This window comes from Alligator mississippiensis, chromosome 3 (genome assembly GCF_030867095.1).
Source record: "Alligator mississippiensis isolate rAllMis1 chromosome 3, rAllMis1, whole genome shotgun sequence".
Classification (NCBI taxonomy): domain Eukaryota; kingdom Metazoa; phylum Chordata; order Crocodylia; family Alligatoridae; genus Alligator; species Alligator mississippiensis.
This window is the reverse complement of record NC_081826.1, coordinates 66,563,435-66,591,193: the sequence shown is the minus strand read 5'-3', so window position 1 is coordinate 66,591,193 and position 27,759 is coordinate 66,563,435. Positions and strand designations below refer to the sequence as shown.

At 47.2% G+C, this 27,759-nt stretch overlaps 1 protein-coding gene across 2 annotated transcripts in view; it reads left to right on the top strand.

Moving 5' to 3' along the window:
- The window catches only part of NKAIN3 (sodium/potassium transporting ATPase interacting 3), a 679,417-nt gene that overhangs the window by 625,129 nt on the left and 26,529 nt on the right, over positions 1-27,759 (top strand). For both annotated transcript variants that reach the window (XM_019498721.2, XM_019498720.2), the window contains exon 5: positions 14,562-14,622. In XM_019498721.2, the coding sequence (XP_019354266.1) occupies positions 14,562-14,622 (61 nt within the window). The remainder of the gene's footprint in view (positions 1-14,561; positions 14,623-27,759) is intronic.

Genomic DNA, 27,759 nt, shown 5'->3' with positions numbered 1-27,759 from the left:
TGCATGACAAGGTACGGTTGGCCTTCCTGACCGCGTCCCCAAACTGTCAGCCCATGTCCATTTTGGCATCAATAACAACTCCAATATCCTTTTCTGCCTCTGCACTGACTAGAAGGGAGTTCCCCGGCCTGTAGGTCTGCTGCTGGTTCTTCCTCCCCAGGTGCAGCACCTTGCGCTTGTCAGTGTTGAAACCCATCCTGTTCTCATCTGCCCACCCCTATAACCTGTCCAGGTCTGATTGCAGCCTATTCCTCCCTTTTAGCATGCCAACCTCTCCCCACATCTTAGTGTCATCTGAGAATTTGAACAAGGTGCTTTTTACCCCTTTGTCCAAGTCGCTGATGAAGATGTTGAACAGTACAGGCCTGAGGACCGAGCCCTGGGGGACCCCACTGCCCACATCCCTCCAGGTCAAATAAGACCCGTACACCACCACTCTCTGGGTGCGGCTCTCCAGCCAATTAGTGACCCATCTGACTATGTAGGTACTGATGCCACAGTCTCCTAGTTTTTTAATGAGAATGGGGTGAGAGACCGTGTCGAAGGCCTTCCTAAAGTCCAGAAAGACTATGTCCACCGCGACACCTGCATCTCAGGATTTTCTGACCTGGTCATAGAAGGCCACCAGGTTGGTCTGACAGGACCTGCCTCTAATGAACCCATGTTGCTTGCCCCTAAGCATAATATCCCCTGCTGGTCCCTTGTGGACATGCACCAGGATAACTTTCTCAAAAAGCTTCCCCAGGACCAAGGTAAGACTAACTGGCCTGTAGTTTCCTGGGTCCTCCTTCCTCCCTTTTTTTGAAAATGGGAACCACATTGGCCCTTTTCCAGTCCTCTGGCACAACACCAGAGCACCATGAGTGCTCGTAAAGCTGTGCCAGGGATCCTGCAATGACCTCTGCTAATTCCTTCAGCACTCTGGGGTGGAGATCGTCAGGACCAGCTGATTTAAATACGTCCAGTCCCTCCAGAATTTCCCTGAATAGATCCTCTCTGACCCTAGGCCTGGGTGTGCCTCCCCTGGGGCCTGCGGGGGTCCCGGTGGGGGGGATAACTGGTATAGTGGTGTATATAATCAAATTGGTGTTCAAATTCATGTAGCAGAAAAAAACCCAAGTGACTTATAAGAAAGCTCTGGGAACTCATGGGTGATGATGATGATGACTTCTCACATTTACCAGATCTGATCTCAATATAAACCTTGGACTGTATCAGTAGACCTTTTTGTTTTAGGATGTCTACAGTGCAATTCAAAGGAATGATCACAGTTTGTGTAGTTATACCCAAACTGGCTTTAAGCTATCTAACTCAGGAACTAACACCATGTTTGCAGCACCGTGGGATCTGGCATGGGCATCCAAATTGTATCTGAGTGATGGTAATATGATTAATTCTCAGGCACATAAGAGTTCTTTGTTCTTTGTTCTCACTTCTTTGCAAAAGAGTCCACTGCTAGTACTTACAGAGTATCTTGTGAAGGAAACTGATTGTGTGAGTTATAGTGACACCTGCTGAGCAATAGAACAATTAATTTCACATAGAGCTGTGGCCACAACCATATTTTCATCATGTAACATCTACAGTAATGCCTGGAGGCTCCTTGTCTCTTTTCTCCCTCCAGGCCTGCAAGTAAAGCTAACTATACCAGTATTAGAGTGAAATGCTTTGTGAACTCACATGCCAACTTAAAAGTTGTCCTCAAGCTTAGAAAGAAGAGGAGCAATATATACAGGCAGTGAATATGTGGTCTATCATGTCACTTTACTTTTCTCAAGGATGAGAATCATTCAGATGGTGTACGTTATGGTATGGCATAATTAGTTTTGCTTTACTTTAAAAAAAAATTCATCCATTGTTTTTCCCTCACGCATAGGATGTGTTGTCCATTCACGGTGTCAGAAGAATTGGAATTGCCATAAGCACTCTAACAGTAGGCTTATGCTATTGCTAGCCATGCACAGCTAGAGTTGGGCTCAAGGTACTATAATATGTTGTTGTCAGATACACCTTGATGCCAGCACTCTCCACTCGCCACTCCTCCAAGTCATAGATGTTACCATGCTGATTGTGATGAGCCAGGAGATGGTCTGTAATATTTCACTGAGTGTTATGTTGGACTGTTTCCCTATTTCATTTTACATTGCTTCCTGCCTGAAGGTGTGGCTAACAGAGCTCTAATCTACTTGCTTACAATCTCCCTTTTCTCTTTTCTCTACCACAGTGGACAGCATCACCATTCTGCTGCTCAGGCACATGTCCTTGGAGTCATCTTTGACTCAGCCCTCTTTTCATCTACAATTTCCAGATTCTTTCTGTATAATTTCTTTAATGCAGTATATGGCATTTCTTATTCCATCACCTAGCTAAAACTCTCATCCAGGCTCTGATCATCTTGCATCTTGGTTACTAGAGCATCATTTCCCTAGGCTTTGACAAATACTCTCTTGACCAACCCATATCTATCCATAATACTGCAGCAAAGATCACTTTTCTAGTCTGTTTTTTTTATTGTGTCACCTGTCTCTATTCATCTCTCCACTGGCTCCCCCTTCCCAAACACATCAAATAAGCTACCTGTCTTTATTTTCAACATCTGTAACAGCTTATCCTATATATCATCTTTCATTCAGTCTGAGATGTTCACTTTAACCTCTCATGAGCCCAGAATGGTGCTTTCTATCATCTGCTTTTTACATTTTTAAAGAAGCACTTTCATGTTTATTCCCACAGTACTCTTCACATTCCGGAAGAGCTAATAGTAAAATCTATGTGGGTAACTGTGACAACAGTGGTCTTATGTATGAAGTCACCCATCGATAAGGTACCCCCTTCCCTCGTCTCTCCTGCCACGACTTTGCTGGTAAATTCTTATTAGAGGGTTCTAGTGGAGATCTTCTCAGAGGGGTCCCCCGACAGGTCTACTCACAGTTATGATGTGCGTTGTTCCATGGGGCTCCGCCACCCCTACACCACGTCCACTCACCAACCTATCCTGTGTTGGTAGGATGTTAATCTTCAATCCTCTGCAGGCTTATCCCGCCATCAGACTCAAAAAATGAAGGGACTCGAGCTCAGCTGCACAGCTCAGCCAGCCCGATCCCTTTTCTCTAACTTTCGGGTCTCCCTGTATTCTTTGTGTCTTTCCTCCCTATCTTCTTTTAGAAATAGTATTCTTCTGGTGCAGGGAGGGTCATGGAACTGCCTTCCCTTTCCCTGTGCCTTCCAGGGGATTCCGCCCCCATCCCCTGTTCTATTTCTCCTAGGGGAAGTACTGGTAGCTGCAGGAAGCTTCAGCATTCCCCTTGCTCCCTGTCTCCAAAGGGGAGTACTGGTCTCTCCCCGTTCACTTCCTGCTGAGAGCTAGGGGATTTCCCCTTTCTTGCCTCCACCATAGGCTTAGAGGCTTCCCCTGCCTCTCGCACTGGTACAGCACAGCCTATCTTGTGCCTCTCCCTGGCAGGAGCCTCAGCACACCAGACATGCTGCCTGCTATCTCTCCCTCTCTCTCGTTCCTCCTCCTCCCCATGGGTACTGGTGGGGTTTTTAAACTTTCCCGCAGTGGCCGTGTTGGCTGCTGCATTTGGCCCGGCTGCTTCCCTCACAGGGAACAGCTGCTTAAATAATCGGTGTAATGCCGGCTCACGCGGCTGTAGCTGCAGCTGCGGCCGCTGCCGCGGTTCCGGCTCCGGCACCGCCGAGTTTTCCGGAGGTAAGTCTCCCCCGCCAGGGTTTTGCTTCAGGGTTTTGTGAGGCCCACAGACCTCCGTCGCCTCCTCTTGTGCCTGTAGAGGTGCGTTGCCACCACAGACCTTCCCCCTTAAGTCGCCCTGTGGTGTCTGGTCATTATGTGCAGCGTCTTGTACGGTTTGGTGTTCCTTGCCATGGATGTGATTCGGTTCTTTTTCCAGCTGGTCGGGATCCTCCCATCTGGATAAAAAAATCGGCCACAAAATTATCCTTGCCTGGACGATGTATTACTGTAAATTTGAAAGGTTGTAATGCCAGTGCCCAGCGAGCGATTCTGGCACTTGTGCTTTGTTTTTTAGTTAACCAGTGCAATGGAGCATGATCCGTCACCATTATGAATTCGCTCCCCATCAGGTAGTATTTGAAAAGCTCTATGGCCCATTGTATTGCCAGGCATTCCCTTTCAACCATAGCATACCTTGTCTCAGCATGGCTGAGCTTCTGGCTGGCAAAGGCATTTGGGCGTTCATCATCCTCTCCCTTCTGCAATAATACTGCCCCCAGCGCACGTCCAGACGCATCCGGTTGCAAAATAAAAGGAGCATTAAAATTAGGTGTGTGCATCGTAACGTCGTGATGCATTGCCTCCTTCAAGTTGCGGAAGCTTCTTCTCATCCCTGGGGTCCACTTCAGGTTTGTTGTGGTGGCTCCAGCCAGCGCATCCTTGAGTGGCGCAGAAATGCTTGCAAAGTGCGGTATAAACTGGTGGTAATAATTAATGAGCCCCAAAAAGGAACATAGCTGCTTGCGCATCCACGGTTCCGGGAATTGTTTTATGGCTTAGATCTTATTGGTAAGGGGTCGTATCATCCCTTGTCCTACCTGAAACCCCAAGTAGGCCGTCTCCTTTTCAGCTAGTTTGCATTTCCTGGGGTTGGTGGTTAGTCCCACTGCTTGGAGCTCTTCTACGACAGCCCTCAGTGCACTGAGGTGTTGTTTCCAGCCAGGGGTAAATATGATGATATCATCTATATAGGCTGCTGCATATGCTGCATGTGGCACTAGCAAGGAATCCATTAGCCTCTGGAAGGTGGCGGCTGCTCCATTTGAGGCCGAAGGGCATTCATATGAACTCAAATAGGCCCCAAGGGGTCCCAAATGCAGTCTTGGCACAATCTGTTGCGCGTAAGGGAATCTGCCAATATCCTTTTGCAAGGTTGATAGTTGATATATATCGCGCTTCGCTGATCCTTTTGATGCGGTGGGTCACATACGGCATCAGGAAGGCATCAAAGGTTGTCAGGGCATTTAGTTTTCTAAAATCTATGCATAAGCGAAGTGACCCATCAGGCTTCGTCACTAGCACAATAGGGCTACGCCATGGGCTACGTGAGGGTCAAATAATCCCCTGCTCCTGCATCCTCAATATCTTTTGTTGTATTTCCCGTTGCCACCACTGGGATATCGGTTGCCACCTTTCCCTGACCAGTGCACCTGGGGGCATTCTTATCTCATGCTGAATACTTGTCACCCGCCCCGGGGTCTCTTGGAATACCTCTCGGAACTTTTCTATTAAGGCTAACAATTCTTGTCGCTGCTGACGGTTCAGTTCTTTACTCACTTGCACAGCTTCTTCCCGTGGGGATCGGCTCAATCCGGGGTAGAGGGGTCCTAGATCCTCCTCCACCTTATTTTCTTGTGCCATCCATCCCTGTGGGGTTTTCCACTCCTTCTGTAAGTTTACATGGTATACTTGGTGCTCCCGGCGATGGCCCGGCTTGAGTACTTCATAATCAACCGGCCCCACTTGCCGCACTACTGTAAATGGTCCTTGCCACATCGTGAGTTGTTTGCTTGAGGTGGTAGGTGTTGACACCAGAACCTTATCCCCGGGCTGGAAGGTACGTGCTTTCACCCTTTTATTATACTGGGTTTCCTGTCGCTCTTGTGCATTCCTCACATTTGGCCTGCGATCTGCTGGGCCTTCCAGATACGATCCTGCAGCTCCTGTCAGTATCTCTCTGCGGATACTCCTAGTCCCATTGGCCGCTCCCATTCCTCCCTGACAACCTGTAACAAACCCCTGGGACTGTGGCCATACACTAACTGGAACAGTGAGTATCGCGTTGACTCTTGAGGGGCGTCCCGCAGAGCGAACAACAAGGGTGTCAGAAGGGTTTCCCACCATCAGGGATCTTCTTGCAAACAGTGCCTAAGCAATTGCTTGATGGTGTCGTTTAGCCTCTCCACCAGACCGTTCATTTGGGGATGATAAACCGAGGTCTTCAGCTGTGTGATGCCAAGGGTTTTACAAAGGACCTTCATCACACCAGACATAAAATTTGTCCCCTGGTCCGTCTGTATCTCTCGGGGTATGCCCACCCACACTATCCACCTGAGCAGCTCTTCCGCCACTCTTGTTGCTGTAATTGACCTCAGTGGAACGGCTTCTGGGAACTGGGTGGCATAGTCCACCAAAACCAAGATGTATTGATACCTGGAGAGGACCTACTATATCCAGTGTGATCCTGGAAAATGGGATTTCTATTATTGGCATAGGTCTTAAGGGTGCTTTAGGGGGCCTCCACTCTTGGGCTCTTTGGCACTTGGGGCACGCCGCCCCCCACCTGTCCACATCCTCGTGCAAGCGGGGCCAGAAAAATTCTTGGGTCAGCCTAACCCGGGTCTTAGTATGTCCCAAATGACCCCTCATTGGGGAATCATGAGTCAGTCTCCATATGGGGTGTCGGAGTGGAGTCGGGACTACCAACTGCCTCCCTTCCAAGGTGCCCCCCTCACCCCGTTGCATCTGATACAGCAAATCGCCCATTACCTCAAAGCCATCGTGCCTTCGGGACATTCCCTCTGCAGGATCCTCAGTTCTCAGCTGTTGGAGTTCACGGTCCTCCTGTTGAGCCCAGCAGAACTGGGCTGCTCTCATGAGCGACTCCAGATTAATGTTGCCCAGGAGTTCCCTGCTGGAATGTTCGGGGCTCTCACCAGCCCAGCCTTCTCCCTTTTTAAGTCGCTTCCTCTCCTCTTTGGTGGCTCGTACTCTTTCCAACACGGTATAGAATGGCTCCCATTCTCTTCCTAAGATCATCTCACACGCCAAGGATGGGGCCAGTCCCACCCTCAACTCGCTGCAGAATTCCATTACCCTGACTGGCACATAACAGCTGCGAAACCTCATCTCCCCACCTAATATACAGGTCATATTGATGAGGCCAGCATCCTCCCTCCTCGTCAGTGGGGTGAGATCGGCCCGGAGTAAGGCTTGAGAACATCCTATATCTAGTGTTGCCCAAACAGCCTTGCCTCCTATCCAAGCTGTGACCACAGGGCGGTTCCACCCTCCTTCCTGGTTAGTGAACACAAAACTGCAGTCCATGGGTTTGCCCTTTTCCATTTCCTTGCCCTTCTCTCGAGGTGGAGGGTATCCCCCCAGTCCGTGGCTCAACTCACTTAGCCCCACCCCACAGTCTTGGGAGATGTGGCCCGTTCTCCCACAATGATAACATACCACCCCCTTTGGGGACCTTTTTCTCAGACCTGACCATCGCTCCCCTTCATTCATTAGATTCTCCTTCGAGACCCGTAGGCCTCGTCCGCTTCCTCTTTCCTTTTCCAAGTTAGTGAAAGCCTCTGCCAAGCATATGGCTTCCTGATGGTCTGCGGTTGATGCCTCTGCACCCACCTCTGGGTGTCCTTCTCTAAGTCCCAGAGGAACTGCTCCAGCAATATCTGGTCTAACACCCCCTCCTGGTCAAAGTTGCCTGCTGGAAACCATTTCCGGAGGGAATCTTGTAAGGACTGTAGCAAGCCCCAGGGTCATCTAGCTTCTTTCAGCTTTCAGGCCCAAAATGCCTGCCTGTAACTTTCAGGCAAGATTTCTAGCTGATAGAGGATTGCCGCTTTGACGGCCTCATAATCTCAGGCCTCCTCCCGCGACAAGGCCTGGTAAGCGGCTTGGGCCTGATCAATCACCAGTGCCCCTAACTGGTGACCCCACTGGCTCCAATCCAGCCCTGTCTGGACGGCCATCCTCTCAAAGGCCTCAATGTAGGCTTCTGGGTCATCATCCTTTGTCATACGGGGCATCTTGAATAGAGCAGTGTTACACTGCATCTATTCTTGCTGATGGGCCCCCTGCAATTGTTGTACCTCCAGCACCTGCCCAATAGCTTGGATGGCCTGAGTAAGCAATTCAGCATGGGCTATTGCCAATGGTTGCATCCTGAGTCACGCCCGGGTCAGGATCTCTGTCCCGTTAGTGCCGAAGGGAGTTCCCAGCCAATGCGCTACTGTGACGATGATGGTCTTACGTATGAAGTCACCCATCAGTAAGGTACCCCCTTCCCTCATCTCGTCTGCCACAACTTTGCTGGTAAATTCTTATGGGAGGATTCTAATGGAGATCTTCTCAGAGAGGCCCCCCAACACGGGTATACTTACAGTTATGATGTGCGTTGTTTCACGGGGCTCCGCCACCCCTACACCCCGTCCACTCGCCAACCGATCCTGTGCTGGTAGGATGTTAATCTTCAATCCTCTGCAGGCTTATCCCACCATCGGACTCAAAAAATGAAGGGACTCGAGCTCAGCTGCACAGCTCAGCCAGCCCGTCCCCTTTTCTCTCTCTATCTTTCGGGTCTCCCTGTATTTCTTTGTGTCTTTCCTCCCTGTCTTCTTTTAGAAATAGTATTCTTCTGGTGCAGGGAGGGTCATGGAGCTGCCTTCCCTTCCCCCGCACCTTCCAGGGGATTCCGCCCCTGTCCCCTGTTCTATTTCTCCTAGGGGAAGTGCTGGTAGCCGCAGGAAGCTTCAGCGTTTACCTTGCTCCCTGTCTCCAAAGGGGAGTACTGGTCTCTCCCCGTTCACTTCTTGCTGAGAGCTAGGGGATTTCTCCCTCTTGCACTGGTACGGCACAGCCTATCTTGTGCCTCTCCCTGGCAGGAGCTTCAGCACACCAGACGTGCTGCCTGCTATCTCTCGCTCTCTCTCACTCCTCCTCCCCGTGGGTACTGGTGTGGTTTTTAAACTTTCCCACAGCAGCCATGTTGGCCACTGTGATTGGCCCGGCTGCTTCCCTCACAGGGAACAGCTGCTTCAATAATTGGCGTAATGCCGGCTCGCACAGCTGCAGCTGCAGCCGCCGCCGCGGTTCCAGCTCCAGCACCGCCAAGTTTTCTGGAGGTCTCCCCCTCCAGGGTTCTGCTTCAGGGTTTTGTGGGCCCCACGGACCTCCCTCACCTCCTCTCGTGCCTGTGGAGGCACATCGCTGCTACAGTAACTAAATGTCTTCCTTCAAAATTCTTCTTTGTGCTGCTGCCTACAAAAACTAGCAAATGGTGCTCTGAGATCACTCTTCAGCATGCTAACCATCAGTATTGTCTTTTTATATTCCCACCATCCATTGTCTCCTGGCCCTCTAGCTAGATTTGAAGTTCTTTGGTACAGGAGCCATCTTTTTTGTTCTGTGTTGATACATCACTTATCACAACCAGGTTTGGTCCAGGAGCTGGACTCTTGAGTACTATTATCATCAACCAGTGATGTACTGAGAAAGTATGGTTAAGACATCCCTTAGCCACCGTGCCCCACTCTGGGCAATACAAATAATAAATAACAACAGCTTTTCTAAGACTGTATATTTCTTTCTAAATAAAATAAAATAATTGGTTTTCAAATTGCTTCCAATATCTGTATGTCTCTTACTTCAATTGTCAGACGCTCATAAAGAGGCAAATTGCAAACCCAGAGCGTGCAAAAGGATAGAACCCTGGGAGAGAATATACTTAAGTTACTGGGGAGTCTGGAGGTCAGTGCTGATCCTGGGGGTCTATGAGAACAGAGCCACAAGAGTCCATTACTGTAAAGGTATAACAGGTACACCCTGTGCATAGCAAATGTACCCTGGTCTGCCACACTAGGGTGGCCTACTGCCAATCTTAGATCCCTGGGGTGCCAATGGCCTCACTCTCTTTCCCAGTCCACTTAAGGAATGGTAGCAGCTGAGCCGCAGAGTATCCTGAGTTCCCCTCCTCTAGTGCAAGACATGCTTTATACTGATACATATATACACACATGCACATAAATTATAGGCACTTAAATTTATGAATAACATTAAAAGGAAACCACATAACTAAGCTAATAATGTGGGTTACCAATTAACAATAAACAGCCCAACATTTACACATTTACTAATTTGACCCCAACATACTTTACTATACATTAATAACACAACACGTTAAATACACGAATGACTTTGTCGGAGGGCACCCTGGTGCCCCTGCTCCTAGAGAGGAGAGACTGCCAGGGAGAGAGAGAGCGCGAGCCCTGGCCTGATATAACGAGCCCAGCTGAGGGTTGCCAGGGTAACGAGCACAGCTGCGGGTTGCCGGAGCAACTAAGGGGAGCCAGCTGCCTGTAGGAGGCAGGGCCTGGCCCTTATAAAGCCCAGGGTTGAGGCCAGGCTGGCAGTTCTCTGCCAGCAACCGGAGAGGCAGGAGCTCCCTCGGCCAGGATGGGGGAAGAAGTCAGATTGCAAGTATAGCTCATGATAGCCCTGGAGGCTTGAGCCATGATACTAAGTTATAGCCATGCAGTTTGTGGTTATGTTATAGCCTAGAGGCTTGTACTTTGAGTTTGTTTGGCTCTGTTTACTACACCGGAGGTTTGGGTGAGGCTGTAGGGGTTGGAGGGGGCCTCATAGGGACCCCAAAGGCGTGGGGTGCCCTAGCACCAGTGAGGGCGCAGTATCCTCATAGGTACCCCAGTGGTATGGGGACCTCAGTGCCAGTGAGGGCGCAGCGCCAGTGCAGGCGCAGCTCACAGTGAGGAGCACAACAAGTGGGTTGCGGGCGGGGAACAGAGACCTCGGGTTGTGTGTGGGGTACGTAGACCCCAGCCCCAGAGCAGGGCAGCATTGGGAAGCCCAAGGTGGGCATGGCGAGCCCCGGAGAGGGGGAGTGCCATATTAGGAAGCCCAGGACAGGCGCAGCAGACGCCAGCAAGGGCATCACTTGCGGGGTGCATGGACCCCAGCCCCAAGGAGGGGCGATTACTGAGGAGCCCGAGAGGGGCCATACTGAGCCCTAGAGCGGGGCGATTTATTGAGGAGCCCGAGAGGGGCGATATTGGGGAAGCCCAGGATGGGTGCAGTAAGCCCTAGAGAGGGGACAACATTGTTAGGAGGCCCAGTACACATGCGATGAGCCTCGGGAGAATGGCTACTGCCTAGGCTAACCCCGGAGCAGGGGAGAGCGCTGCGGTTGCCCCCAGTGAAAGGGGGTAGCAGTGCGGTGTGCCCTGAGAGAAGGGGAGAGCAGCGCGGTGGGCCAGAAAGGCCGGAGGCTCACTATAGAGTCCCAGAGCGGACAAGGGTCCCGGAGCGGGACAATACTTTTAGAGAAGGCCCAGAGGAGGCACTGAGACCCCAGAGTGGGGGATATCTAAGAGAAGGCCTAAAGTTGGCCTTGAGAGCCCCAAGAGGGGGGCAGTATATTAGAGAAAGAGCCTGGAGTGGGCACAGAGAGGAGGAGCCCGGAGGTGGTGCTTCCATAGAGTGTACGGAGCAGGCCTGAGGGAGCGGGCGAGTGGATTGGTGACAAGACAACGTCCAGAAACATCTGCGAGGCTTGGGGCGTGGTATCAGGGGAGGTTGGAGCCACGCATAGCCCATAAGGCTAGGGTGTTTGGGGAGCACCCATCATATCGGGAGACCCCCAGGGGGTCCAGAAGAACCGTGGGGACAGAGGTCCCAAGTAGCCGTGCCCAGGGAAGACACAAGGCAGCCTCCCTATCACATTTTCCAACAAGACGTGGTGGGCGAGAATTAGAGGGTGCCCTTGGGCCGGCCTTGACACGGAGCGAGGGACCTCGAGGAGATCACGGCCCTCCTGTTGGACCCTGCCGTGACAGACTTAATACCCCAATGCTCAGGGTGACAATAAAATGCCTTTTGCAACTTTTCAGTGGTCAGCAGGAGAAGTGCAGCTTGGGTCCTGTTAGGCTCAGCACACACCCAGGTCTTCAGGTGGGCTTGCAGGCAGCAGCCAGTAGAGGACACTGTGCCCTCTGGCTCGTCTGGTAGCTGATTCTGGTTCCTGATACCCTCACACAGTGCTGTCTTACCCTGATATAAACCTTAACTCAAAGGCAAACACAACAAAGCAACACAAAAACCACCACACTTCCCAACCCCTCTGGGACTCTCCCATAGGCAGCAGAAGGCTGGGGCTAATGGGGCTTAGTGCCTCCCTCCCAGCTTTTTCACTGTGGCTGGTGACAGCAGCAATACCATGGCACCACCATCCCACAGCACCCAGTATGCAACTCCTCCTCCACCACCATATACAGCAGCAGTGTTCTCCAGCCCCCACAATGGCCCTGCAGGAGGGAGGGGTGGGGGTCAGGCAGAGCTCAGCCCCCCCCAATAATATTTTCCCCCACTGCTTATGACGCCCTTTCCACAGCCCTTTGCTCAACCCCCAGAGGGTTTCCTCTATCAGACAACTTACCTGTGTGACACCCGATATCCACCTTCCCCTCAGGCCAACCCAGCCTTTCTCAGTTGCCTAAGACAACCCGGGCTATCTTCCTCCAGTCTTGCCTTCCCTTGAACCCCACACAGAGACACAGGTTCCTGGTGGCTGAGTCCCTGTGGGGAACAGCCTGTCATGTCCACTAGCCTCAGCTTGCATAAGCAGCACTAGAAAATATTATTTGGGGGGATGGGGTGGTGTGGAGAGTGCCCACCTGCTTCTGCCCCTCCCTCCCACAGGGACATTCTGGGGCTGGCACGTGCTGGTGCTGTGCACACAGCAGCAGAAGAGTGCACAGCAGGGGCGCTGGGCACAATGCTGCAGTGGCAGTGGTGCTGGACCTGCTGTCACTAGTCCAGTTTGGGAGGGCTAAGCCCTGTTCACCCTGGCCTTCCACCGCTGGTGCTGGCTTGGTTGTTCAGGGCTGCATATTCCCAGGCCCTCCAGAGGTCCCTTCATGAGCTCCAGCCACCCTAGAGGGTAGATCCACCCCACAAGGCTCTCTCTCCCCTCTCTGGCCCCACATGCACACCTTCTCGCTTAAGGGAACCCTCCCAGCCAATCAGGAGACTGGGATTTTTCATGGGCTTGCTGAGGCCTGTCTTTGTTTTCCCAGCCTCTTACCAGGACATCCCTCCTCTAAGATGTCTCTGCTGGGACAGATTTCCATTTGCCCTCAGTCTGGCATCCTTAGAGGGACAAATTTCCTGCTCCCTATGGTGCCTGAGAAGGGACAAACCTCCTCTGCTGCATGGCATGCTGTGCCCAGCATGGAGCACTCTGCTTCAAGGTGTGCACAATTTATGCTCGTCCCACAAGTTTGTCAGGGAGGCCAAAGGAAGCGCCAGAACTGCAAGCATGTTAGGTGAAAGAAGGCTTTGAGCTAAACAGGCTAATGTTTAGGACCCAAAAACATCACCCTGGTGATTGTCCAGAAAGCAGTGTTTTGTGGGACGGTGCAGTTGCATTAAACCCTATGAAGATGGCTCTTATTCAGAAAGAAGGGTGACTTTAATTCTCTATGGTTTAAATCTCCTTGAAGGATTAATTCCTTGGAAGAGGATTAAGCTATTAGGACTACTTTACTTCCAAATGAGAGCATCCAAAGAGGGTGTTAATGCTCTTGATCTTACACATGCTGACTTCATATCTTTAGTTAATTCATCTTAAGTCTCCCGAGTGTCCTCCTGATGGGAAACCCTTTGTCTGCCAATGAACACCCTGGAACTAAAGATTCTGGCACAACCAAACTGAAAGGCAGTTTGGGAGGATTTCTCTGCCTATGGTGTCACTTACTCCCATCTTAGTTCTGTTAAATCATCTCTGTTAGAGGTAACTTATCCTCATAAAAATGTTTGTGGAAGAAACCCCATTTTATTACTTATCTTCAAAATGGACCAGATTGCAGGTATTTAAAAAGGTCTGAGGTAAAAATAACCCCAAACATTCCTACAAGGTCCCATGCTACATAGATTTAAGACTCTGTAACACTATCAATAAACATCGTTTATTTTCTCAACAACAAAGATTTCTAGGGCAATCTGGTTTAAAATGTTTGTTTGACCGATTCACTCCTTCCTTGGTTATAAGAGAACATTTTGTCTACCCGGGAAATAAATCAAGTGGAGCCCCATCCTTCCTCTCTGTGTTACAAGTAACATAGAATGAAGTCAATGTGGATGTTTTTGCAGGAGCTCCTTTTAAATAAGTGGCATTTCTGGTTGGGCTTTCAGGAATGAGGACGTTTCATTTGTTTTACAATGAAGCAGACTTACAGATCTCCCTGATAAAGTATTTCCTGAAGCTGATGAATTGTAACGTCCTGTTTTCAATAATGCAATACTACACTTCATGCAACATAAGCTGAAGATTTAGTGACTTTCTTAATTACTTAATTACATATTTCCTTTGCATACAGTAAATACTACATCCTTTTAACATGTAAAGTAAATGTGTGGGGGCTCCTTCAGCAACTGATCTACCTTGCTAGTTAGCATTCATTGTCAGTGAAAAAATGTGTGCACTCAGGGAAGAGAATACACCATAAATGGCAGAAGTTAAACACAAAGGTCCAGTTTCTTCATATTGGTGTTAGTTGTGCAACCCTGCATGATCTCAGTGAGCTGATTGGGTGTAAATGAAGTTCGAATATGGCCCTGCCTTAATGAGGTAATGTGTACAAATTGTGTAATCACCTGTGTTAAAACTGTCATGTAAGTTAGGAAAGTAAAACAAATATTTTTTTCATTTAATCTTGGCATGTATATTTCTTAAGCATCTGTTTTTATTTTTCTAATAATTATTTTTCCTTTTATTTTCATGCAGTTGATTGGTTTTGTGTATGCCTGTTACGTGATCAGTGTTTTCATGGAAGAAGAGGACAGCTGTAAGTACCGATACACACCTATCCATCTCTGGAGCTCCAGTAGCTGGGGTGAAATTATTCTTGCAATTGCCAGCTTCAGAGATGGAGAACTGAATTTGCAAATGTGGCTTTCCTTCACTTTCAGATGACTCTGTTTATTCAAATATTTGTATAGATATTACAGGTAAAAGAATTATTGGATGCAAGATGTACTTGGCTTTTGTGAGCTATTTCAGCCTCTTGAAAGTCATACTGTTCAAAAACATGAGAGCCAGAATGTGCATATACAGGTTTTGCGTATGTAAATATAACTTGAATCAAAGCCCCTTTAAAAATTGTCTTGAAGATATTCAACTCTTGGGTAATAGATAAATACATATAGTAGGATTACAACAAACTAGGTTGTTTTGATCCTGTGTTTTAAAACTGGATTAATGGGGCAAAATAGAACTAAGTAATTTGAAATGTAAGGAATTAAGATAGACCCTATATAATAAGTATTGTTAGAAAGCTACTAAAGAAAATCCTGAACAGGAACAGAACAGCCGGTTAGATGACATGCCAAAGTTCTATAACCTCTCACCTATTCCAATTATTTCTTTTATATAATGATAGTGGTACTGGAAGTGGTCCATTCTTCAAATGAGTGGTAGTCCTGGCTATTATTTTCTTATATAGAAAAATTTGTATAGCGTAACTTTTCTCAACAGGAAATTAGTGGAATAAATGCCAAGATAAAAATTACTACATAGTATGTGCAGCTACACCAGGGGTGGGCAAAATGCAGCCTGGGGGCCAGATGTGGCCTGCCAGGCCATTCTATCTGGCCTGTGGGGCCCCTAAAAAAATTAGAAAATTAATATTTATCTGCCCCTGGCTGCCTATCATGCGGCCCTCGATGGCTTGCCAAAACTCAGTAAGCAGCCCTCTGCCCAAAATAATTGCCCACCCCTGAGCTACACTCTCTGAAGAAAATTTCTTCTGTAGAAAATTCAGGTACATTAAACTGTGCCTGGACATGCATCTAAACGTGCGTCTGTCAGGAGCAAATTTGCTCCTGATGACAGCAGTTCTGTCCAGGGCTGTTCCTGTCATGCTCTGCCCTGCTGAAGCAGCCAGGGGGAGCTCCAGGCTCCCCCAGGTGCCAGCCTCAGGCTGGCTGAGGGCACAGGGATAAGGCCTTGGCTTCAGGGAGTGGGACAGAGGTATCTAAGCTGCAGGGCATCTCCCTCCCAGCTGTCTGGTGATTGAAGCCAGCTGCTGTTCTATCCTGCAGCTGGGAGGGAGCTGCCTGCAGCCAGGACAGGTCTTCCTGCCCTGGAGAGACTAAGGCTATACCCAATCTCTGCATGGCTGGGAAGAAGCTGCCCTGTAGCCTGGACAACTCCCTCTGCACTGCAGAGATTGAAGTTTAGCCAAGGAGCAGTTGTGGCCCCCTGCTGCCTGGGCTGACCAGAAGCAAACTGTTCCCAGTCGGGCTTTACCTGTCCCCTTCAGCACAGTAGTTAATGTGCTGTTTTTCTAGTACCTGTATGTATTGGTACTAGCAAATGGCACAGTAGGCTACTTTAATACTCAGTAAATGAGGCACAAGTATAGATGGTGACACTTTACTGTGCATTAGATTAGTCTAATGTGTAGTAAATGCATCTTGTGTAGATGCACCCAGCTAGAGATTAGCAATAAGCAACATACATTTGTGGAGAATAAATCTTAACAGAAAAATTGTGTTGCTATCTCTCCAGAAAGAGAAATAGTGAGTGAAAGAAATAAAGCAGATGAAATTCCTTTGAATCTCAGCAAAAAGTTCGATAATGTCTCGCCAACTCCTAATTCTGGAAATTGTTGTTCAAAATGGCTCAGAAAGAAACACTGATATTTTTCACTGAAACCTGAACTAAGAACCATAAGTAAATTATTATAATGTTGTTATAAGCAGGAATATATTGAGTTGAAGGGAAATGTATAGAGGGATACAACAGACCTCAAGGTCAAGTCTGCTTAACATTTCATTTAGATTCTGAACCAGGAAGAAAATAACATATTAGTGTATAGAATTCAAGGATAATGATAATGTGGAGATATATAATACAAAGAAGTCCAAGAGAAATTAAAAGCAAGGGCAGAGAATAACAAAATAGACTAGAAAAATGAAAACATGTGAAAATAACCTGAAACATGGATTTTTGATAGGAAGGAGAAACCTAAACAGCAAAAGTTCTGATAGAGATCTAATGACAATGGGCAACAAACTAAGCAGGAGTTTACAGTACACTGTGGGAGCATCTACACATTCATTAATGTGCTGTAGTTAATGCGTATTACATTTAGTACCTCTATTACCAGATACTAAATCAATGCACAGTAACCGGCACTATTGCGCAGTAGCACCACCACATACCTGTTAAGTGTTCCTAATGCACAGTAGACTAATACTAGTGTGCATTCATGTATTAGCACGGTTTTCACCCATGATGCACTAATGTGCAGTACAATGAGTCTAGTGCACATTTAGCATCTTATGTAGACATGACCTGTAACAACAGAAAAGCTAACAGTTTTAAATGTATAACCAGAGACCTTGCTTAAGAGGTCAAGAGGATAATTTATGATGAGGGTGATGATGGTAGTGGTGATGTTTTGATATGACTGAATCTTGAACCAGATTTTCAGATCTGGGAGCTTCATTTCAACAAACTTCACAGAACGGTAGCATCAAATGATTTAGGAAGGTACATGGGCTGATTAGAAAGGACATGCTGATAGGGCACATATGCAAACACTTCTCTGTAGACTATCTTTATAATTTACATCTCCTTACTTTTGTTTATAATATTTTTGCTGTTCAGTCCATACAGGTATTCTTAATGCCATGCTGCACACATCAGTTATTTTACTGATATATGTAAAGAAATATAAAAAGCAGTTATCTCCCACCAGCAAATAGAGCATGATATTGAAAAATGTAATCACCTTCTAAAAACGCTATACCATATAATCTATATTCAGCAGCTAAAGGTTTATGGTCAAGTGAATGTGCTTGTTCAATTAGGCCATGATTCTACTGCACAAAAGTCAGAGTGAGTTTTCTTGACATCTGTGAAAAGCACAGTTGGGTCCATACCAAGAAGTCATTCCTGCAAGCTGCTCAGTTTTTTTATTATGCGAGTTCAACAGGAAATTAAATTACTGTTCAGTATTTCCTAGGCTTGGGCCCCAGCATATGTAATTAAAATGAAAAATATATCTAGTGGTACAATGATACCAAATTCAACATCAGCTCAGTGCACATTTTTTTGGAAGGTACATGTACCTGCAGTCAGCTTTTGCTGGTCTCTTCATTACACACCAATGGCAGCCTTGCTTACAGTGTTTTGTTTTTTGATGCAAGTAGAAATCATGTTATCTATCCAGTGAAATTTTAGTTTATTGTAGCTCTTTATACTCCATAAATAATTGTTATTAATTTATAAATTTTCCAGATTCTGTGGCCAAAGGCTAAAGTTTGAGTATGCTTTTATAGTCAACAGAACTACGGCAGTATATTTTACTAACTATAGTTTGTTTCTCAAGCAGACTTTCCATGTTAAGACTTCAATTATCTCAGATAATTTGTCTTTATGCATTTGTAGTGAAATCAAGATACTTTTCTGACATTTCCAAAGGTCCTTATTATTGTACAGCAGCCAGAGCACAGTGCTTATACAGCACAATGAGGGGCACTAGATATAAATCTCAGATAAATTTTGAAAAGAGGCTTCAACAGTAAAAATCAGTGTAGACATTTACAAATATGGACAAACGTGCTTGTTTCTGTACTGGACTTTTTTGTCAAGACTAAGAGAATAATCATTTTGAAGTAATAGATTAAAACTTGAGTCCTAGTTTAGAATTCTCCTCCTTTACTAACCTCCCTTACTCGATCTTACTAAAATGCATTGTTTGTGTCTATATTTCTTATCATCAGCTTTCATTAGTTTGTGGAAACCATGCTATTTAAAAAAGAGCAAATAATAGCTTTATTATTTCAAAATCTGCCCATAAATATCCCAAATAACACTCTGACAGGAACAGAGAAAATGTTGCTAGAATTTATGTGAAATAAAAAAGAAAAAGTAAGTGCAGCTACAGACTCATTGAATGGGGTAGACTAGCTGTTCCAAATATTATATGGTACTATAAAACCAAAGAGCACAAAGCAATAAGAGATTTGGAGTCTTGAATCTAGCCAAACACTGAGTCTTTATTGAACAAGAAAATTGAGGATGTGTAAATATGATTATATTACCATGGATTCATGAAAAATCATGATTTATAGAAAAGCATAACCATTCTTGAACAAATAATTAGTTGTATAAGCAGATATAGAACTAGAGGAGCAGGATGATCTAAAGGTTAGGACATTAACCAGAAAGTTTTAGCTCCCTACTCTGCTACAGGCTTCCTGTAGCACATTAGTCAGTGTAACAGGTTTGGAGATTTATAGCTATGATCATCCAGGAAACATGCAAATCACCAGGGTATTTTGGAGGAATTTCTTTTATTATTCCAACTATATAGTTAGGAAAGATTTTAGATGAGCTTTTAGGCACAAAGTATACATCTTCAGGTCTGGGGAAGAAGCAAATGCAGCCTAAACACTAGATAAAATAATGGCTGTAACTCCATATATAAAAGAAAAGAGGCACTTCAAGGAATGGAGGAGGGCTGTAAACTAGGAGCAAAGAGAAATTATCAGAAGTAGCTTCAAACAGAAGTTTATTTGAATAGATAACTTAATCATATAAACAGGGGTGTTCAACCCTCATCCTGTGGGACAGATCTGGCCCCCAGCACCATGTAAGCTGGAATGTGTGGCTACCTATGGGTCCAATCCTCACGTGCAGGGGTGGCATCAGCCCTGCACCACACATCTGGCCCACTGGGCCAAAAGGTAGAACACCAGTGATATAAGACCAGAGCATTCAGAAGGGAAAGAATCCTTGTCACCTGGAGAATACTGGGAGGTTAGAAGAAATACCAGTTCAATTATAATGATCATGAAACCATTGCCTATGAGACTTCATGGTGTTTATTTTCCTAAAGTTACAAGTTTTTGTTCCCAGGCCTGTCTTCTGCAGCATCTTATAGATTTCCCTTGAGTAAAAAGGACTGTGTGGTCAGAAACAGTGATGGTTTTGTGAAAAGTATTCTCCCACACGTTATTGGGCGTCTTTAGCCCTTAGCTTTTTTCTGTGGTTGTTCATTCTGGAACATAGTTGTTATTCAGTTTCAGCCATATAGTTTCCATGAGGACATTTAGGGCACCTATACACATGCAGAGAGGTTGCTTCAATGGGCTATAATTTCAGTGCATTGGAGCAGACTTGATGAATCGAGTCTGCTGGAGTGTGGTAATGACCATGCTCCAGCAGACTCCAGCGTCATGTGTATCATCATTCCCAAGCTGAAAAATGGCAGTGGGGGTGTTCAACAAGCTTTTGTTAAAGTGCCCCCACCACCATTTTTTCAGTGCAGGGATGCTGATACACATGACACTCCGGGCACTTTCAGAGTTGCTCTAATTAAAGTGCTTATTTGCTCCCAGAGCACATGTATAAACATCCTTAGTGCTTTGGATGAGGTATACCTTATAGTTTGATAGACATGTGTAAGACCCATGTAGTCTGATGGTTTTGTTGTAGTGGGTGTTGATTGTGATGGGCATGTAAATGTTCTGACAGGTTTTACAGCTGTTCTTAAGGTAGGGAGGTTCTGTGTTGGTGTTTGTTGATCAGCAGGGAGTTTGCTTCTGATGGTGTATTGGGCCAGGTTTGGAGATTATTTGACAGCAAGGAGCAGGGTAGAGATGGGGTTAGGACTATTTCTCTCAAGGTATGAGCCTCCTTGAGTATGGGCTGCAGTAGCATAAGGAGGGGTCAATGAGCAGGACGTCTGACCCAGCCACTGCCTAAAAGGGCCACTGACAGAATTCACAGGTGCCACCTAACACTACCTGCACTTTCTGGCACCATCAATCAGCAGCAGTACAACAGCGTGTCAGAGTGCAGGGCACATAGATTGTAGTTCTTTACAGTAGCAGTGGAAATAGATGCTGCGGGTGGAGATTTCACCCCATGTTTTACCATCAAGAGCAGAAGCTGCTCAACATGCGTGTCTGCAGCAAATAAATGGGATGAATTGTCCCCCACCCTTCTCAGCAACAGAGAAATCCAGTGCCACTCTGGAGAACTATAACTCCCAGAGTTCCCTGCACTCTGACACACTGCTGCACTGAAACTTCTTGTTGCTCCCTCTGCATTTTGAAACATTTGGATCCAAAAGGGAGAGGAAGGTTTGCTCTGGGCACATTCTTGGCCAACTGCGCTTTTGATCACCTTCAAGTTTGATGGCCCATTTCTCAGCTATATAGACAAATTGTTTTTTATTCAGAAACCTTGAATCTAGATAAGTGATAACTTCTGGGTGAATAGGAAATAAATACACACACATGGACACAGACATAAATCCTCTGTCATACTGATCTTTTACGGGTGTGCCAATAGAGATTTTTTGGGCCATTACTGATGGCCAATTTTTAATGAGCCATATCAGCTGATACCATTCTGATTGCCAATATGGAGCCTGGCAGCTTGGAGACCAGCATCCAGCTGGTAAGTCTGTTGTGGGGGGAAAGGGGAAGAGAAGGGGTGTGGAGCAGGGGAAGATCGAGGCCCCTGCAGTGAGGGAGGGAGTGGGGCTGGGGCAGGGGCAGGAGCTGAACAGCTGGGGTGGGGTGCAGGGTGGAGCCATGAGCAGCTCATCCACAGGTATGGTGGGGTGGCAGCTCCTGCCACTGCACACACCCCGGGAGGGCATGGGGGCCATGTGCCTCTGGATCTGCATGCGGGGTGAGGGTGGGCTGTCACTGCAGGCTTGGGCTGGGGTGGCGCTGGGCTCTTCCCGGTGTGGGGCTGGGCAGGGCTGCACTTAGGACAATCAGTGGCAGCACTGGGAGGGGAGCTATGGGGACACTGCAGCCACCCCAAAATTCACCATAGCCCCCTCCCAGTGCTGCCACTGCCACCTTGAGCACAGCCCCAGCCCAACCCCCTACCTGGGAAGAGCCCAGTGCTGCCTGCAGCGACAGCCTGCCCTCACCCTACGTGCAGATCCAGGGGCACCCTTCTGGGGTGTGTGCAGCAGCAGGAGCTGCCACCTCCTCCCCACATCCCCTGGACAAGCTGCTCACAGCTCCATCCCACGCCCTGCCCCGCTCTGGCTGAGCAGCACCTGCCCCTTCCCGTGCCCCACTCCCTCCCTCTCCAGTGGGGCCTTGATCTCCCACCCATGCCCCTTCCCTCACAACAGAATTACTAGCCAGACCCAGTGACTCTCCACACTGCCAGGCTGCACTGCTGACCATCTGCGTGGTGCACTGCAGCTGTGCGCATGTAAGGGGCACTTATTAATGACGTTATCAGCCACATCAGCCAAAAAAAGCCAATTGCCAATACTATCAATTTTCCTTATACTGGTGACAATCTGATATGGGACCAGTATATCGGTGCACCTCTACAGTCTTTATAAACATCTTTCCAAACTTGTTCTAGAAAAGAGCATCTCTGCAAGTTTCTCTAGGACACTGTTTCAGTAGGCCATCATCCTGTCAGTTTAAAAATTATATACAGATTGAATGGGGATAAATGTTGGGAGAAGTTCAGTGAAAGGTTATTTTATGCCTCTTAATATATGTACAGCATCTCTCTCTTCTTTGATAATTGCATGTACTGTATATTGCTGCAGTATTTTAGCATAGAATAAATCCTGAATCATCTGAGATTCAGATTCTTCTTAATTAAATATACTCTGCAATATTCTGTGCATAAAGTTAAGCCTATTTCTTGGACTGAAACCTGTCAGGCAGGCTTAAAAATTAATAACTGTTGCCTACTTAGTTGGTATGCAGTGCTTAAATGGATTTGGAGGGTAGCATTTCAGCTGATGGACACTTTCTGAATAGTAATATATGCTTGAGGAAACATTTATTTCCAGCTATTGCTCTTCTTACTTATGTTTTAGACTGCAGTTAACTTTTCCTTAGAATGAAGATGATTGTAGGTCAAAAAGAATGAGAAAGAAGACATGTAAAAGGTGCATTGCTGTAGTGGGGTTAATACCTTCCATCATTCATCCTAATGAAAAAGTCTATTTATATCTCTTCCTTTCATTTCTTTCATTTTTTCCTTTGTAGGTCTATCAATCTATATAAGCCCTTTTGAGAGACTAGAATATGTGAAATCTGTAATCATAAAAGCTTTTCACTATCCTGTTTGTGAATCATTTTCTCTTAAAAATGAGCCCAGAAGCTTGTTACCATCTTGTCACAGTTACTGAATGGTTTTAATAAAGTGGAGACTGGAAGCAAGGCAAAATAAATTGTTAAAAATATTATTAACCTTTATAAATATTTTGCAGACTTTCTTAATGGAACAATTGATAACAACATTACCACTAAATACTACACTGTAAATATACCATCTGCACAGCTCCACAGTGCATGTGTATCTTATGACCTGGGAGCAGGAAGAGTGCTGTGTAAATTATATGAGTCTGGAGAAGGAAATGAAGTCAGAGGAATAGATTTGCCACAAAATTTACAAAGATGATTCCTGCATTTGCTGTAAAGACACGATAGGCCCACTAATTGGTAAACCAAAGAAAGTTCAAATCTCCTCTTTATCTGATCAGAACTACTCATGTTTCATAAGATGAAATCACCCAGGCAGCAACTTTACCAACCCCAAATTAATAACTGAGTTAGAATATTTTTATGTGTCTTGTGGAGCTTGCACCCCTCTCGCCGCCCAGCCTATCGGGGTGTGGCCCCTCCCTTCAACTCGCCTGCCACGACTTTGATGTTAAACTCACTTTAAGAGGGGTCTGCAGTGGAGATCTTTCTCGGATGGGCCTCCCTGTAGACAGCAGTACTTACGATCTGACGTGATGTTCCACGGGGCTCCACCTCCCCTACACCCCGTCTACTCGCCAACCGGTGGGTGATGTGTTACAGACATTTTCTGGCCCTGTATGATGGCCTCAGACCGGTCCCCGGGTTCCGGTTGCTCTTTCTCCCTTCTTGGGGAAGATTTCTTTTTTTATAGAAAATATTCCTCCGAGTAAGGAGGAGCTGCAGGGTTGTCTCCCTTATCCCAGCCCCCTCTCGGGTTCTCAGGTGCCTCCTCTCCCCTACCACAAGCAGGGAGCTCCCTTGCCTCCTTGGTGTAAGCCTCTTCAGGTGGCTGTGCAGGTCCTCCTGCTTTGCCTCCTATTCTGCCTCCTGCTTTGTCTCCTGCTTTGCCTCCTGCAGGAGGCTTAAAGCCTTTCCCTATGCTGCCTGCTTGAGCCCTGCAGGCTGGATTATCTCCGCCCTGTCTGGAGCCCGCCTCACAAGCTGCCAGCCCGTGCTCTCTCTCTCCAGCTCCCTCCCTGTCCTTGCTCCAACGGGGTTTTTAAATCTTCCCACAGCAGCCGGTATGGCCACTGGGATTGGCTCAGCTGTTCCCCACGCTGGAAACAGCTGATGAAACAGCCAGCATAATGCCTGTTCACGTGGCTGCGGCCGTGGGCACGGCTCCTGCTCCAGCTGCTCTCCGGGAGGTACGTTAGCCTCTCCGGGGGCTTGCTCTCGGGGTCTGGGGTCTGCGGGCCTCTACTCTCTCCCCCTTGATAGCCTGTGGGGGCACGTCACCGCCACATGCCTTCACTACATCTAGGTTATCTTCAGAGCAAATACATTATGAGTAAAGATACATTTCCTGAATTTTTATAAACAGTCTTTTAGAAACTGGCAGGTGACATCAGTTATCAAGTACATTAATTAACACATAATACATTATTATCAAAATTGAAAAACTCCAACACATTACTGTCTGAATTATAGCATTAAACTTATGCATGCCATTGAGTATCTGTTGTCAGCAGTCAAATGGAAAGCAGATGAATTATCAACTTGAATGAAAATGTCACGTGTTCTACACCTATACTTTGAATCTTGGTTTAGAGCACCAATGGAATACGAGAGAGGGTTTTTTTCCAAAATGACAAGGAAGTTAGAGGCTACCTGTGAGGGTCCGAAAGGTACTCACCTGGGGCACAACTCCAGCCAGGAGCACAGAGCTCGCCAGATCAAGATGTCCACACTGTGGCAGGAACTCCCTATCCACCCCTGCCCACATTTACCACCTCGGCAGGTGAAGCGGATTGGTGCGAATCCGCAGCCGGGGCGATATCCGAGGACCAGGAACAGAGCCAGGGAGAGAGGGAAGCTGATGCCGGAGGGCAAGGAGAAAGGAGCCAGGGAGCCCCAGACACCAGGAGAATGGTCCGATGTCAAGGTAAGCATCTGGCTGGGCGCTGGAGAAGCAGTAACAACCCCGCTATGGGGTTTTAGAAGAGGGGAAGAAGGGAGATAAGGATAAGGAGAGGCCTGGGGAAGGAAGGGAAGGTGGATGCCCCAAGCAGTCGGTTCCATTTTCCCTTTTTTCTTCATTTATTTGAAGGTGAATCGTTTGCCGCCGAGCAAGCCGGAAGCGGCCTCCACAAGAAGAAGACTCCAACCAGAACAATAGCATCCTGAGCAGAGGGAAAACTCCACTCTGTCTGAGGGGCTCCACAGCCGGATCCAGGATTGAGGAAACCAAGTCAGCCAGGATAAGAAGGATGGAGAAGACCTTCCCTCCCACCGTTCAGCTGCAAATAGGAGCTTCCTATACTTGTTAAGCAGTGGCGCGCCACCAATTAAGCTGGGCATGGCTGCAATTAGCAAAGAGCACGGAGAGAGCCTGGAGCTAAGGGGAAGCTTCCAATGAACCCTGAGGAGGTGCCAGGAACCAAGTTACACCAGGCCCAAACTTCTCCAGCTGTCCCAGAGAAAAAAAAAAGCAAACAATAAAATAAAGGAAAAAAAAAGGAGAAAGGAAAGAATTGTTTTGGACTAGTCATTTTTGCTACCCCTTTTCTAAGGCTTCAGAAGTTGGGGTGGAACCTGGCGGTTGGTCTAGGTGGAGGCGGGTAGTCACCGCCTCCCTCTCATTAATGTCTCTTAAACATCTAAGTCGTGGCAGGCGGGAAGAGAGAGCAGTGGACCTCACCTAGACCGATCAAAATGGGTTGCAGTCTCCCTGAGGGGGCTGTTGGATTTCACTGGGACGTAAAAGCACATATCCATACCCGGTGGCTACCCAACACTACCCCAAGTAAGAACTTAACTGTTTTGTAGGTATGCCCAAGTATCCTAACTGAATACTTCAGAATGACTAACCCAAATACCTTTCCCCATGTGAGTCACAATACTACTACTTCCTGTGACACTTAACACATGCTAAGTGAAGAGAATCTCCTTCCTAGTTTTCACTATAATATTGTTTTGATTTACAGTGGAAATCCTCTTCTAAGAAATGTAATTTTAGAAGTATGCATTACAAAAAGATTCAATCGTATGGCAATATGCTGATTTTCAATTGGAATGATATTAATAGTTGATTCCAATAACTAAACAATTAAATACATCACCAAGTTAATATAAATATGTCTACCATTAATTACAGGATAAGTCTTTGGGCATTTGTTGCCATTTCTTTATTTCCTGTCCTCACAAAAATTATTCCTGGGTTTATCATTTTAGACCTACCAAATTAACATGTAAGTATGTAAATATTAAGCACATACAGAAAAGCTAATGGCACTTTATTGTGCATCAGCAGATGCATGACGAATAGATCCAAGGAGGTGATACTTCCCCTCTATCGGACACTGGTCAGACCGCAGTTGGAGTACTGCGTGCAATTCTGGGCACCGCACTTCAAGAGGGATGCGGATAACCTGGACAGGGTCCAGAGAAGGGCCACTCGTATGGTTAAGGGCTTGCAGACCAAGCCCTACGAGGAGAAACTAGGGCACCTGGACCTTTTCAGCCTCTGCAAGAGAAGGTTCAGAGGCGACCTTGTGGCTGCCTATAAGTTCATCACGGGGGCACAGAAAAGAATTGGTGAGGTTTTATTCACCAAGGCGCCCCCGGGGGTTACAAGAAATAATGGCCACAAGCTAGCAGAGAGCAGATTTAGACTGGACATTAGGAAGAACTTCTTCACAGTTCAAGTGGCCAAGGTCTGGAGCGGGCTCCCAAGGGAGGTGGTGCTCTCCCCTACCCTGGGGGTCTTCAAGAGGAGGTTGGATATTGCATCTAGCTGGGGTCATCTAGACCCAGCACTCTTTCCTGCCTATGCAGGGGGTCAGACTCAATGATCTATTGAGGTCCCTTCCGACCCTAACATCTATGAATGAATCTATGAATCCACAGATGCATCTCGAGCACAGCCAAGGAGGTGATCCTCCCCCTCTATGCGATGCTGGTCAGGCCGCAGCTGGAGCACTGCATCCAGTTCTGGGCACCGCAGTTCAAGAGGGACGTGGACTGCATGGAGAGGATCCAGAGGAGGGCCACCCACATGATCAGGGGGCAGCAGGACAGGCCCTATGAGGAGAGGCTACGGGACCTGAACCTGTTCAGTCTACACAAGAGAAGGCTGAGGGGGGACCTGGTGGCCATTTACAAACTAGTCACGGGGGACCAGTAGGCATTGGGGGAGTCCCTGTTCCCCCAAGCACCAGGAGTGACTAGAAATAATGGTCACAAGCTGGCAGAGGGTAGATTTAGACTAGACATCAGGAGGTGCTACTTCACTGTCAGGGCGGCTAGGATCTGGAACCAACTTCCAAGAGAAGTGGTGCTGGCTCCTACCCTGGGGGTCTTTAAGAGGAGGCTGGATGAACACCTCACTGGGGTCGTTTGACCCCAGTACTCTTTCCTGCCATGGCAGGGGGTCGGACTTGATGATCTGCTCAGGTCCCTTCTGACCCTACAAACTATGAAACTACACTCCCCTACTGCCCACCCCCCCTCCGGTCTACCATATACAAGCAAACACCCCACCCTCCCAAAAGGGGTACTTCCAGGGCAAGGAAAGAGACTTCCAGTAGCAAAAATGAGGGGTTAGATTCATAGATTCATAGATGTTAGGGTCGGAAGGGACCTCAATAGATCATCGAGTACGACCCCCTGCATAAGCAGGAAAAAGTGCTGGGTCTAGCATACCCCAGCTAGATGCTCATCTAACC